Source organism: Bidens hawaiensis, unplaced genomic scaffold (assembly GCF_021521415.1).
Source record: "Bidens hawaiensis isolate Kalapana, Puna unplaced genomic scaffold, B.hawaiensis_p1.1 tig00022487_1, whole genome shotgun sequence".
Lineage (NCBI taxonomy): Eukaryota > Viridiplantae > Streptophyta > Magnoliopsida > Asterales > Asteraceae > Bidens > Bidens hawaiensis.
Window position 1 is genome coordinate 107,547 of NW_027493497.1, and position 11,831 is coordinate 119,377.

Consider the following 11,831-nt stretch of genomic DNA (forward strand, 5'->3'; position numbering starts at 1 on the left):
ATGAGAGTCTGGAAATGCTTTAATATGCATACAAAGGTTGATAAATTTAGATATCTACATGTCTTCATTGATTTGCGTGACATGTCTTTATCGATCTTCTATTCTAATGTCTTTGTCGATCTTTTATTGTTTGATTTTGGGAACTCGATTTTTGTTTATTACTGGATTTAGATTTACAATTTGAAATTTGATTAGTGGATCCTATTTTTATTGACGATTTTCAATTTCTGCTTTAATAATGCATGCTCGTTCTAAGTTAATGATCTGTATTGATAGTAATCTGTTGGCTTAACTATTGATGGCGGCATATAATAATGCTCTATTCATATTTGAACATTCACGTTGGAATGCTCAAAATTCAAACACGTATAAAAAGCAAAGGGAATTTAATTAATTGAAGAAAAATTAATGATTACAACCAAGGCCGAGGAGGTATCGAGTCAAGTCTCACTAATAATATAGGAGTTTTAGGCTGGACCAAAAAGTTTCCTCACGTATGATGAGTTAAAAATGATCTTGTCTAACATATAATCAACTCCATGAAAATATTAACTAATTTCCCTGATAAGTAATGATTAATGTTATGAAAATTAATTAAAAAAATAAAGAATACAAGTCCCACCATTAATCAATATTTCTCGTTTAAATCCACATTTATATCACTTAACAAAAACGAATATTGCTATTTGCTATTTGGTATAACCATATAATAATAAAACCCCAAACCTTTACCCTCATCACCACTCTCTTGAGCTCAATCAGCCATGGCTGCAATACCACCATTCCTCTTAACCACCCTCTTACTATTATTATTATTATTACTATCGTTATTATCACTCTCTCATTCCCAACTCACCACTTCATTCTACAAACACACATGCCCCAGATTCGAACAAATCATGCAAGACACCACCACCAACAAACAGATCGCCTCTCCCACCACCGCCGGCGCCGCCCTCCGCCTCTTCTTCCACGACTGCCTCGTCGACGGCTGCGACGCCTCCGTCTTAATCTCCTCCACTCCTTTCAATAAAGCCGAGCGTGACGCCGACATTAACCTCTCTCTCCCCGGTGACGCCTTCGACGTCGTCGTACGCGCCAAAACCGCTCTCGAACTCGCCTGCCCCGGCGTCGTCTCCTGCGCCGACATCCTCGCCGTCGCCACGCGCAACCTCGTCACCATGATGGGCGGCCCCTTTTATAACGTCAAGCTTGGTCGGAGAGACGGGTTAACCTCACGCGCCTCACGCGCCCAGAACATACTCCCCACACCCAAAATGTCGATGAACCGGATTATTAAAATCTTCAAATCGGCCGGGTTTTCGGTTCAGGAGATGGTCGCGTTGACCGGGGCCCACACTATTGGCTTCTCGCATTGTAGTGAGATTAGTTCGGATATTTATAATTACCGTAACACGTCACGGTTCGATCCATCTTATAACCCGCGGTATGCTGCGGGTTTGAGGAACGCGTGTGCGGATTACCGAAAGAACCCGTCGTTGTCGGTGTTTAATGACATAATGACCCCGAGAGATTTTGATAACTCGTATTATAAGAATTTGCCTAAAGGGTTGGGGGTTTTGAGGTCGGATAGGGCGATGGCGATGGATCGACGGATGAGGCCATTTGTGGAGTTGTATGCGAGGGATCAGAAGGCGTTCTTTGAGGCGTTTGCGTGGGCGATTGAGAAGTTGAGTTTGGTCGGTGTGAAGAGCGGGCGGAGTGGGGAGATTCGGCGTCGATGTGACTCGTTTAACTAGACCGGATGTCCGGATTTGGGTTGATACATTTTGTTTTTGGCTTTTTGGATGTTAAAGATTATATAATTTCTATACTAAATGAATCACTTTGATCAGTTTATGCCTTAATTAGCGGAGAATGATGCCTTGACTCTTGACTTTATTTGATATACGGTCAACCACTTTGATTTTGGGTTCTCATAATGTTTCCATTCATCTAAAGCAAACACCAAGTGGTATCAGGGTGTGACTATTTCAACTAATCCAGACTTAGTTCTTTGATTTGTAATCTACTTTAATTGGTGTCCATTTATGTTTATTTACGTTCGTTCAAGATATTAACAAACACGTCGAATTCTTAATGAATGGACACGAATTCTTAATGAATGGACACGAAATTGCATTTGTCACTGATTGTCTGATTGTGTTCACTCGTTAAAAGTTTAAAAAAAAACCAAACACGAACAATCCCAATTTGTGTTCAGTTGATTCATTTACAGACCTCACTATGTTTTAAAATTAGATGGTTCATCTTAAGCAAACACAGCATAAATATGTTTTAGCCTCTAGCTACTTTTCCATAACATACCAAGTTAACTCTATTTCAAACCGTTCAATAATCCATGCACAAGGTATAAACTTTAATGCATAACTAAAAACAGGGCATGCACCCATCATCAGCTAGCCAAATACAACAATAAACTGGAACATTGCGGGTGAAAAATGTGAAATGAACTCTACATATGTTTCATTGCTCTATTGCTTATTTGCTTCCGAAACAACAAAATACAAATGTAAAGGCATGCTGAAAGACAGTATCAGCAAGAAGTTTCAAGATACCTTAACTATGATGATGCGAAATTGCGAACACTCATCATTAATAGATAAGAAAATTGACATAACGGAATTGAATATTTAGTTGGCATCCTCATCAAAGCTCAAACTCAGTGTTTGTAACTTGAATCCAGAATTTTGTAAGATCTCAACCAGATTAGAAGCCACTCCGGTAGCTTGTACAGTTGTTTTCTTCTTTAACTAAAGCAAAACAAAAATGGGTCAGCTTGCATTCAACGTCCCACTGTATAACGGAGTAACAGATATAAGGTATCTATTTCTGGCACTTCAAAAGATTTAAAAAAAAGCTCACCTCAACACTTGCAATACCCTCAAGAACTTGGACTCTTAGATTTGAGATGTCATCTGTCTCCTGAAACAACATAACAAAGAATGCATAGTTGTAATTAGAGGTGTACAAAGAAACTGATCTGGGCCAGCCAACCCGGCTTATAACCCGGCCCACGTTAGCAAAAAAAATCGTTTTGGACCCGACTCAACCGGCCGGTTCGTAGTCTCTAACCTGAAACCAGTTTTGGACCTGACCCAATTTGAAAACAATGCCGAAAGCAGTTTTCTTCCTAAACCGGTTTTTTACAAACCAATTTTTATTCTCTGTTGATCGCCCGGTTCGGTTTATAACCAGAACCGATTTTGCAAAAGGCCTGTTTTGTACACCTCTAGTTGTAATGCATAGTTATAAAAGACTGCACCATTTCGAATGAGGAATAAATCGGAGACAATTCAAATTTACCTCTAGAGCACTTGTTATAGACGGAATAACTGCTTCACTCATTGATCCCTCAGCCTTCATACACATAAAGATCAAAGATTGTTAGTGTTTTTGAACCAAATTGGATAAGATATATAGGGGTGCATATGAGCCAAGCCGCTCATGAGCAACTTGAGATGTTCTCGTTAAAAGCTCGAGTCGAGCGGAGCTTAAACAAGCTCGAGCCTAAAAATAAGTGTGTTTAATAAATGAGCCTGATCCCGAGCTTCACTTGTCGAGCTCGCGCTGACTCGCTCGCCTAAACAAGCCCGCTACTTGTATAATTTTTATTTAATATACTAAACATACAATTTTATGATAACTAATATTATATATACAATATAAAGTTAAAATATATATACAAAAATAAGTGTATATATAAGAAAAATAATTATTAATAAACAATAAACGAGTTGAGCCTGAGCTCTAGAAATAGAGCTCGAAATGAGCCGGGCTCGAGCTTGAAAAACTGTTCACAAGCCGAGCTCGAGCTTAGACGAGCTTGGGCTTGGCTTGTCTCGTTTACACCCCTAAACATATACAAGAAATTTTAGCTAAATGTTGTATGAAATCAGTTAACCAGGATTCCCAAATTACAGCTAATATTGAATATACACCATAGAATATGCTCAATTACAAATGCATTCCAGCATACAACTACAAGTAATTCAAATATTCTCTTAGAACAATTATCAAACAGTTGGCGTACATTCACTCACCTTTAAAAATTTACCAAACAAAACCCATTAAAAAAAAGACTCACCTTAAAGAACATGGTGAGCATATCAGACCGGGAAACCGGAACAGCCACGGTGGCCTCCGGTTCCTCTTGGCTGCTGCTACTGCTCTCTTCTTCAACAACAACGGGTTCTTCTTCAGCTACAGATAACCTTATCTTGTTCAAATTCGATAATCTTTTCTGGGGTATTAACAAATTGGGGTATGAATTGGGAATGGTGATGCAACGATGGGATAATCGGATTGAACATGTGACGGTGGTGGAGGAAACAGAAGTGGGTAAAAGGGTTTTAGGGTTTTTGTGGGGTTTGAAGAGTGGAGAAAGATAGATGGATGGAGATGCAGAAACAGTAGCCATTAGTGTTGTTTGATTGAATCAATGGAGAGCTTGTGTTGTGAACAGAGGATAGAAGCTGAAATAATACCACCCTATCCAATCCAGTATCCAGTAAACAAACTCATGGAGATGGAACACTACTTTTCAATATTTGGTATTAAAATTTTTTTAAAAGAAATCTACAATGTTGGTTTTTTTTTTTTAATCTTAAACTTGGTTGTTGCGGAGGGGGTTTAAATTTCAAGTTAAAGTGTTATGCCACTGCTATGTAGACGGTGGTGTTTTGACTAACGAACTCTTTTAACATCGAGTTATGATTTAAAGCTCTATTACACGTTAAAGCCTTACAATTTCATTGTTTAAGTATTTGGGTTCCACCATTTCTTTGTTAAAGGGGTGTTACCATTTTCATTTACTGTTTGGGCATTAAATTCCGGACACGGTGTTAAAGCTTTATTATCACGCCACATCACTTTTGCAGCCCATATTGAGGCCCCACAACAACCAGCCTAACATTTATAAAATATAACAGTTATAACTTTCATATATTTTTTCATCAGTTATATAATTCCAAAACAATTGTTCCCTGTATTGAGCGTCACCTCGAAAGTCGAAACCTCCACCAAGAGTGTTGTCCCCTTAAACCTATGGTTTCTCTGGTGTGTGAAATAAGAAATGTTCATGTACTTCAAATGTATGAACTCTCATCAATCTATTTTTTTTAACTTCATAGTTAGTCTTCCAAGTAAATATCGTTAACTTAAATAGTTTGATGACATTTAATCAACGATATCTAACTGGTGATTAACTGATTTCAAAGAGTTAGTCACATTAACAATAATAATACTCACTAAGCCACAAATCTTGCTATCAGAGTGAAAGTTTCCTACCGACTTGATTTTTGGTTTATGTTTTAACTATCACACAAGTTCACGACTACATAAGTTCATAGTTCATATCATGCATTCCAGGGCCGGCCCATTAACCTTATAAAAGAGCCAAGGTTTCAGGCCTAAAAGAAAAAAAACTAGAACCCATTTTATCAATCTTTTTTGGTTGTATATTGTCTAAGCTTGACAATTCTTTTTGTTTATTTAATTTTTACTGAAAAAATAGAAGTCCATATTAAAAAGAATAAAAAACCGTAAACCACCAAATCTATTTATACTTGCTGGCCCAAATGATACCCGCAGTCCAAACTTCTTCAGACCTTATACTTCTATCAGCCCAATTCCAATTGTCCAACAGCCCAAACTTCTTCAGACCCAGTACTTCTATACATAATACATCTGTTGAATTCTTAATGCTTGACTTTGACTTTGACTTTGACTTTGACTTTTATACCATTTTATACCATTCAGACTCCGGTTCCTTTTCCGACCCGTACACTATTTTCCTTTACCTAAATTCTTGTCTTTTTTACATATTTTTATTTATTTCATCAAGTTCAGTATCAAACATTCAAACCCCTTATTTGAAGAATTGAAGTATCTCTATCACCTTAAACTTATCATAAATTTGTATTTACGAAGTCCTCAACAAGGACACAATCACTTAAGTTATTAATTATGTAATTTATATTTAAAAATAAACATTTATGTCCAAATATATGGAAAAAAAATATTTTCTTAACTAATTTTGTCAAAGATTTTTATAATATTTCCTCCTTCGCTAGTGGCTCGCTAGCTGCCATATATATAATTTTTAAACGTCACCGGATGTTCAAAGAAAATAATGTGGCATTTAATAACAAACTTAAGGGAGTGTTTGTTACGAAGGAATGGAAGATGGAATGTAATAGGTCATTATAAATGAATGAAAAAAAACATGTTTTGTTACCATGCATGAATGAAATAGATCATTTCACATGAAATGAAACTTCTTTCATTTTTAAGAATTTCATTCTTTTGGTTATGGATGTTTTTTTTTCATTCATTCAAGAAATGAAAAAGTCAAAAGAATCAACAATTATTATTACTATTATAAAATTATTATTATTATTATTATTATTATTATTATTATTATTATTTTCCAAGTATAGTTATTATATAATTATCATTATTATTTTGTATATTACAATATAACTATTATTATATTAGAACTATTACTACATTATAAATATATATTTTTTTAAATTTGATGAGTTAACATTTCACAATGAGTATATGGTTTAACGATCTCGTTGCAGCACGAGGGTCCTAAAAATAGTTATTACGAATATTCATTTGTTATTAAATTATTTATTTTTAATTTTATCTATTTATTATTATTATTACTAATAAAAATATTAATAATAATAAAGTGATTAATCATTCTATTCTTACATGGTAACCAAACATGACAATGGAATGGTAATGATCCATTTTATTCCTTTGTCCATTCTATTACCACGTCCATTACATTTCTTCATATATTTCATTATCCCGTACCAACCATACCATAATTATTTAAAAAGGTTTCATTTGATTTGGTCTGTCTACTCTTATGATTGGAAACTACCAGCTTTGGTCAATTTCTTGAAAGTTGACTGGAAGTGAAAACATATTTGGATTTTTAAATTTTAACTAGTCAAGTCAACTATATATTTCAAGATTTGGAGTGTGAACATTTTGAATATCTTTTATAATTTAACAAGTTTATATTTTGAAAACTTCGACCATGAATAATGGACTATTTTCTAAACTCAAGCAGTCATCATTTATATTTTAAAGTCCGTATTCGTTGTCAATCATGTTCATAATTGATCATTTAGCTTTTCTTAGTTTTGCTTCATATTGTTTTCTCTAGCCTTTCTTTGGTTTATACTTGAAACTAAAAATCATCATCGTTTAAGTATTTATATATATAGCAACCAATGGATTTTTAAGTCTAGCGGTACCATTTAAATTCAAGTGTCAGAAAACAAATGTATAGATTCAAGATTGAGTAATATCAAATAATCTCCGAGTTACCAATTAAAAATTCATTTAACTTCAACATTTTAATTCCCTCTGAAAACAAACCTTCGTCATTAAAAAGTTAATCCAAGGATTTCTTACAGAAAGGATTATGTGTTTATAAAAGTCCTCTAATCTGTAATGAATCTATCACAAACCTCTTTTGCTAACAATATTCTAATCCAATTGAACATATACCTTTTATTTCATCAATCTAAATACAGTTACATCTTTAAGCATAAGAAAATTAAATAATGCATACTTAACAAAAAGAAAATATTACACAAGGCACCCCAACAAAATCAACACCTAATACATATATACTAAACATGTAACAATCTCATCCATCAAAGCATTATCACTAGGGGAGACGGAAATAAATCGGAACTGGGTTATGTGGCTCCGGTGCCGCATCCCACACTGAAAAGGCACTCGTTGAGTTCATCCATGTATCGGTAATCTCTGGAAAGTGTCGGTCCAACACATCTTTCAGACTCTCGGTTGTGTTCACCCATTCAAACCCTTTTTTGGTGTACACATCTTCGTTAAAATCGCTAGTGAAGGATCTATCTGCTTGGAGTCTCCTTGATGCCATGGTTAGAAAGATGATAAACGCTGTCTCGCTAATGGCGAACCCTTTGATCTTTTTCTCGGCCATCATTCCTACCAACAAGTCAAGTTGTTCGACATCATCACTGTACACTTCACGCAATGTGGCAATAGCTTCTTCATCCTCAGTTAGATCTTCCCATTTAGAGATTGGGATCAACAAAAGTGATCTACGAAACTCATTGTATCTTGCTACTTTCCTCTCCCTGTCCCTATAAACTGCATCAAAATATCATCATATATACGTAAGAATCAACGATCATATATACACTTACACACATTCATAACTGAAAAATAGAAGAGAAAGAAAATGCTTACTGTCAAGTGATGCTAAGTCTATGTGGTCGGATCGATCTGTCCCGTCCACATTTTGAGGGACAATGTCCCTTAGCCAGACTGGATAGTTAAACAACTCAAGCGCCCCACACGCTTGATGTCCCATTGATACCATTTGCGATGTAAATCCAATTTCTGATAGTCTGTTCTCTCCATTCCTCCCAATCAAATCAATCATGTTAACACTGCATGCAAATTCATAATTATCAACATGCATTTCTCAATAAACCTTCATGACTATACATGTCCATGAAGTAAGTTACTATAAAAAAAGAAGACATATAACTTGGGTGTGAAGCTGGTTTTAATTATGCACCTTCTAGCAATCTTAGGGGACTTGTTAGGGCCTGGTGCAGATTTGACATTCCTAATGATGAGCTCATCAGGTAAAAGAGAATGCATTCTGTAAACACTTGTAAACTCTTCGGTTAGCGAGTAGGGCACGCCATGGTTGTTGGGTTTGCTTAACCCTACAAGACCTCCCAAAATAGGCCCTCCAACATGCCCAAATGTATCCTTGAATCTTTTTCCCAATATTCCATACCTGAATATGTGTATCAAATTTCAACAAAGTATTAATAATGCATGGTACTTACAACACATAAAACCAGATTTATTGTCAGGTTAAATAAAAAAAGTATTATAGTTACCAGTTAGCTCTCATTCCAGCTTTAAGCATGTCAGTTTTGAGAAGCTCGACGGTCCAATCAATGGTGTGGACCTTCGCGATCACCGCCGAAGTTACTAGTCTTGCGTGACGATATAGATCTTCATCATCCAAATCAGGATATTCTTCCTGATTGTATATTAATTGTAAGTGAGAATATCTTGCTACTAGCTGGCAGTTAAATTGAAAAGGATAACCACATACCTTTAAGGCGTCACAGACGGCATTGTGCTCGCGAATGAAGAGAGCTTGCAAAGTTGAGACCCCGATCCAACTGTTACGAATGTCGCCTGCTATGGGCAGTCCGTTGTCATCATGCTGGAGGAGGCTGTCTTCTGCAATCCTGAGCTTTCCGTCAATGAACGTTCTAACATGACGCGCAGCGCTTGAAGTGCTTCCATACACTGCACTCCCGTCCCTGCATGTTTAATCCCGCTCTTAATAACTTATTCTATACATATTTATGAATGAAAGTTTTAAAAGCAAAAAAGGCTTATTCATACCACCAAGGAGTCCTGATGTTACGATGGCCTTTCGGAATGGCAGTAAGACCGGTATCAACTTCTTTTGTCGCGTAAAACTTGAAGGATTTTAGAGGACATTCACTGGCTACGTCTCCGGGCGCCTTAAGCTCAATCTGTGATTTAAATTCAATTTTAGTTATATGTTAATCCTCAAATTCATCCTTAATATACGCTTATGTCCGTATAGATTGATCGAGGTGAATTATACGTAAATGGAACATTAATCGAACCTGTCTTGTTTCTTCAAGGTGATCAATCCAATCATGAATCATGAATTGAATCCATGAAGCAGCAATCACGTTAAACTGTTTTCCAGTGTCTATAAGTTTTTTACGTGCTAAGAGCTTTGTTGCTATTTCCATTGGATCTGGCTTCAACAGCTGCATAAGTTAAGCATACTTTAATACATGTCTCACGCTATCATCCAAAACTATTTTGCAAGAGGATAATGACACTGATTATTGTTTGTGTTGATCATTTTAGTTAAAAGTAAAATAAAAATAATGATTTAATATGATCATAAGAATTAATTGACATTAAGTGAAAAACAAAGGACATTGTAAAGGCGTTTATTTTAGTTAAAGTAAAATAGAAATAATTAATGATTTATATCCAACTTAATTATCTTTGTAACAAGAAAATCACTATACGTGTTAATTTACACCTTTTTCTCTTATCTTTTTTATTTTCTATCTTTTCACATTGATCCATTATAAGTTTATGAACCTTAGTTACGACCTATTTAACCATGATTACAGGTTTAAAGTATATCATATCATTTCGATCACACTAATAATTAAATTGGACAAAACTAATCAAATCTAACAAAAGGAAGTCAAGTCAATGCAATTTTTAGTAGACAAATCATTTGAATGGAAAGTAATTGCATAAAAGAAGTTTTAATATTTATTAGCTATCAGCCTATTAATCAATATGCTCTTGGTTCTACCAAGCTACCAGCTGTTTTTAGTTATACTTTAATGCAATTTCAGAAGTAGTAGTTAGATTGCTCAAGTACTGCCAATAAGTAATAACTACATTATAAACAAGAAAAGAAGTGTAAAAAAATATCTTAAAACAATATTTATGTATAGCAACTTAAAACCTTAAAGATAGACACAAGTCATTAATTTGATGCTCAAGTAATACATTATTTAATTTTTTCAATTATGTTTTATATTAAATTGATGATTATTTTGATATGATATATACTAAGTTTAAGGATATATCTATGGACTTGAGTTATGCAAAATGTTGTATCTAAATATCATCCTTGACATGTTACATACAACTTTACCAAAGATGATAGCTTTAATGCAATTTTACTGGTGATATATGATAGAAATCGTCGTTCGATACCTTATCTTGCTGATCAACAGGGAGCATGTTACGACCAAAGAAAGTTCCTTCATTCTCATCTCCTACATTTAAAGGAACGTTGTGACCGGAATCAAACTGAACCTCCACCCGAGTTTTCCCAACATTGAGCAAATTATACTTGTCATGAAGAATCCGACGAATAGCCAAGTAAGCAAGCCCTAAGAACACGGGGAAACGATGCCACCCGATCCCAGACTTATCGACACTATGAATGATCTGCACCAAGATAACAAATCCCATCAGAATCTGGATCGAAACCCGAATTGTCTTCTTGTTCTAATTGAAACTAATGTAATATTAGTTAATGAACATGCATGCATAGATTAGTATTAACGTACCAAGAAGAGAAACCTGTCGATGAGTGACATCCGGTTAAAGATTTCATGAAAGTCGGCATGGATGAAGTGTTTGATGGGTGAAAAAAATAGATAAAGTGTGGATGATTTCATTTTGGGTAAATGAAATGTTTTCGTGAGCTTACAACACCAAGATGGCCTATTTATATAGTTATAATAGCTATGGGCACTTCAGACACGTTTGTTTTTTGACTGAATATTCAACAGTTGACAAATGTTAGTTAGACAAAATTTGTGAAGAACCACAACTTGGAAATGTTCTAAGTCGAGATTGTACAACTAGCTCATGCTACGAAACCGGTACTCTATACAAACTGCACAAAATTATTTCAAGTGGTGAAATAACACATGGGATTTATAATAATTGATGTATTCAATATGGTTATATTACAGTAATATTATCATAAAGGTAGTGGGTGTACATTATTATTAGGGGGTGTAAACGAACCGAACGAACACGAACAAGACCTTGTTCAGTGTTTATGAACGGTCCATGAACACTTACCGAACGAGATTTTATGTTTGTGTTCGTTCATTAAGGAAATTAATGTGTTCACGAACACAAATAAAATCAGCATAGCCTAGAGATTGAGATCGATGTAT

At 35.2% G+C, this 11,831-nt stretch overlaps 2 protein-coding genes and 1 pseudogene across 2 annotated transcripts; 1 reads left to right on the plus strand and 2 right to left on the minus strand.

Annotated features, from left to right (window-relative positions):
• The first annotated feature begins 764 nt into the window (after window positions 1-764).
• On the plus strand, window positions 765-1,844 carry LOC143565583 (peroxidase 31 pseudogene; annotated as a pseudogene).
• A 659-nt stretch (window positions 1,845-2,503) lies between these two features.
• Window positions 2,504-4,513, minus strand: LOC143565584 (uncharacterized). Its single transcript, XM_077052518.1, has 4 exons — window positions 4,109-4,513; window positions 3,328-3,381; window positions 2,887-2,946; window positions 2,504-2,774 (listed from the first exon to the last, which is right to left on the minus strand). The coding sequence occupies exons 1-4, from the start codon at window positions 4,439-4,441 to the stop codon at window positions 2,655-2,657; spliced, it is 567 nt and encodes a 188-aa protein (XP_076908633.1). The 5' UTR covers window positions 4,442-4,513; the 3' UTR covers window positions 2,504-2,654.
• Window positions 4,514-7,717: 3,204 nt separating this feature from the next.
• LOC143565599 (alpha-dioxygenase PIOX-like) lies at window positions 7,718-11,324 on the minus strand. The gene is made up of 9 exons (XM_077052528.1): window positions 11,211-11,324; window positions 10,852-11,088; window positions 9,723-9,872; window positions 9,472-9,605; window positions 9,173-9,386; window positions 8,952-9,097; window positions 8,618-8,845; window positions 8,284-8,486; window positions 7,718-8,184 (listed from the first exon to the last, which is right to left on the minus strand). The coding sequence occupies exons 1-9, from the start codon at window positions 11,319-11,321 to the stop codon at window positions 7,718-7,720; spliced, it is 1,890 nt and encodes a 629-aa protein (XP_076908643.1). The 5' UTR covers window positions 11,322-11,324.
• Window positions 11,325-11,831: the final 507 nt, after the last annotated feature.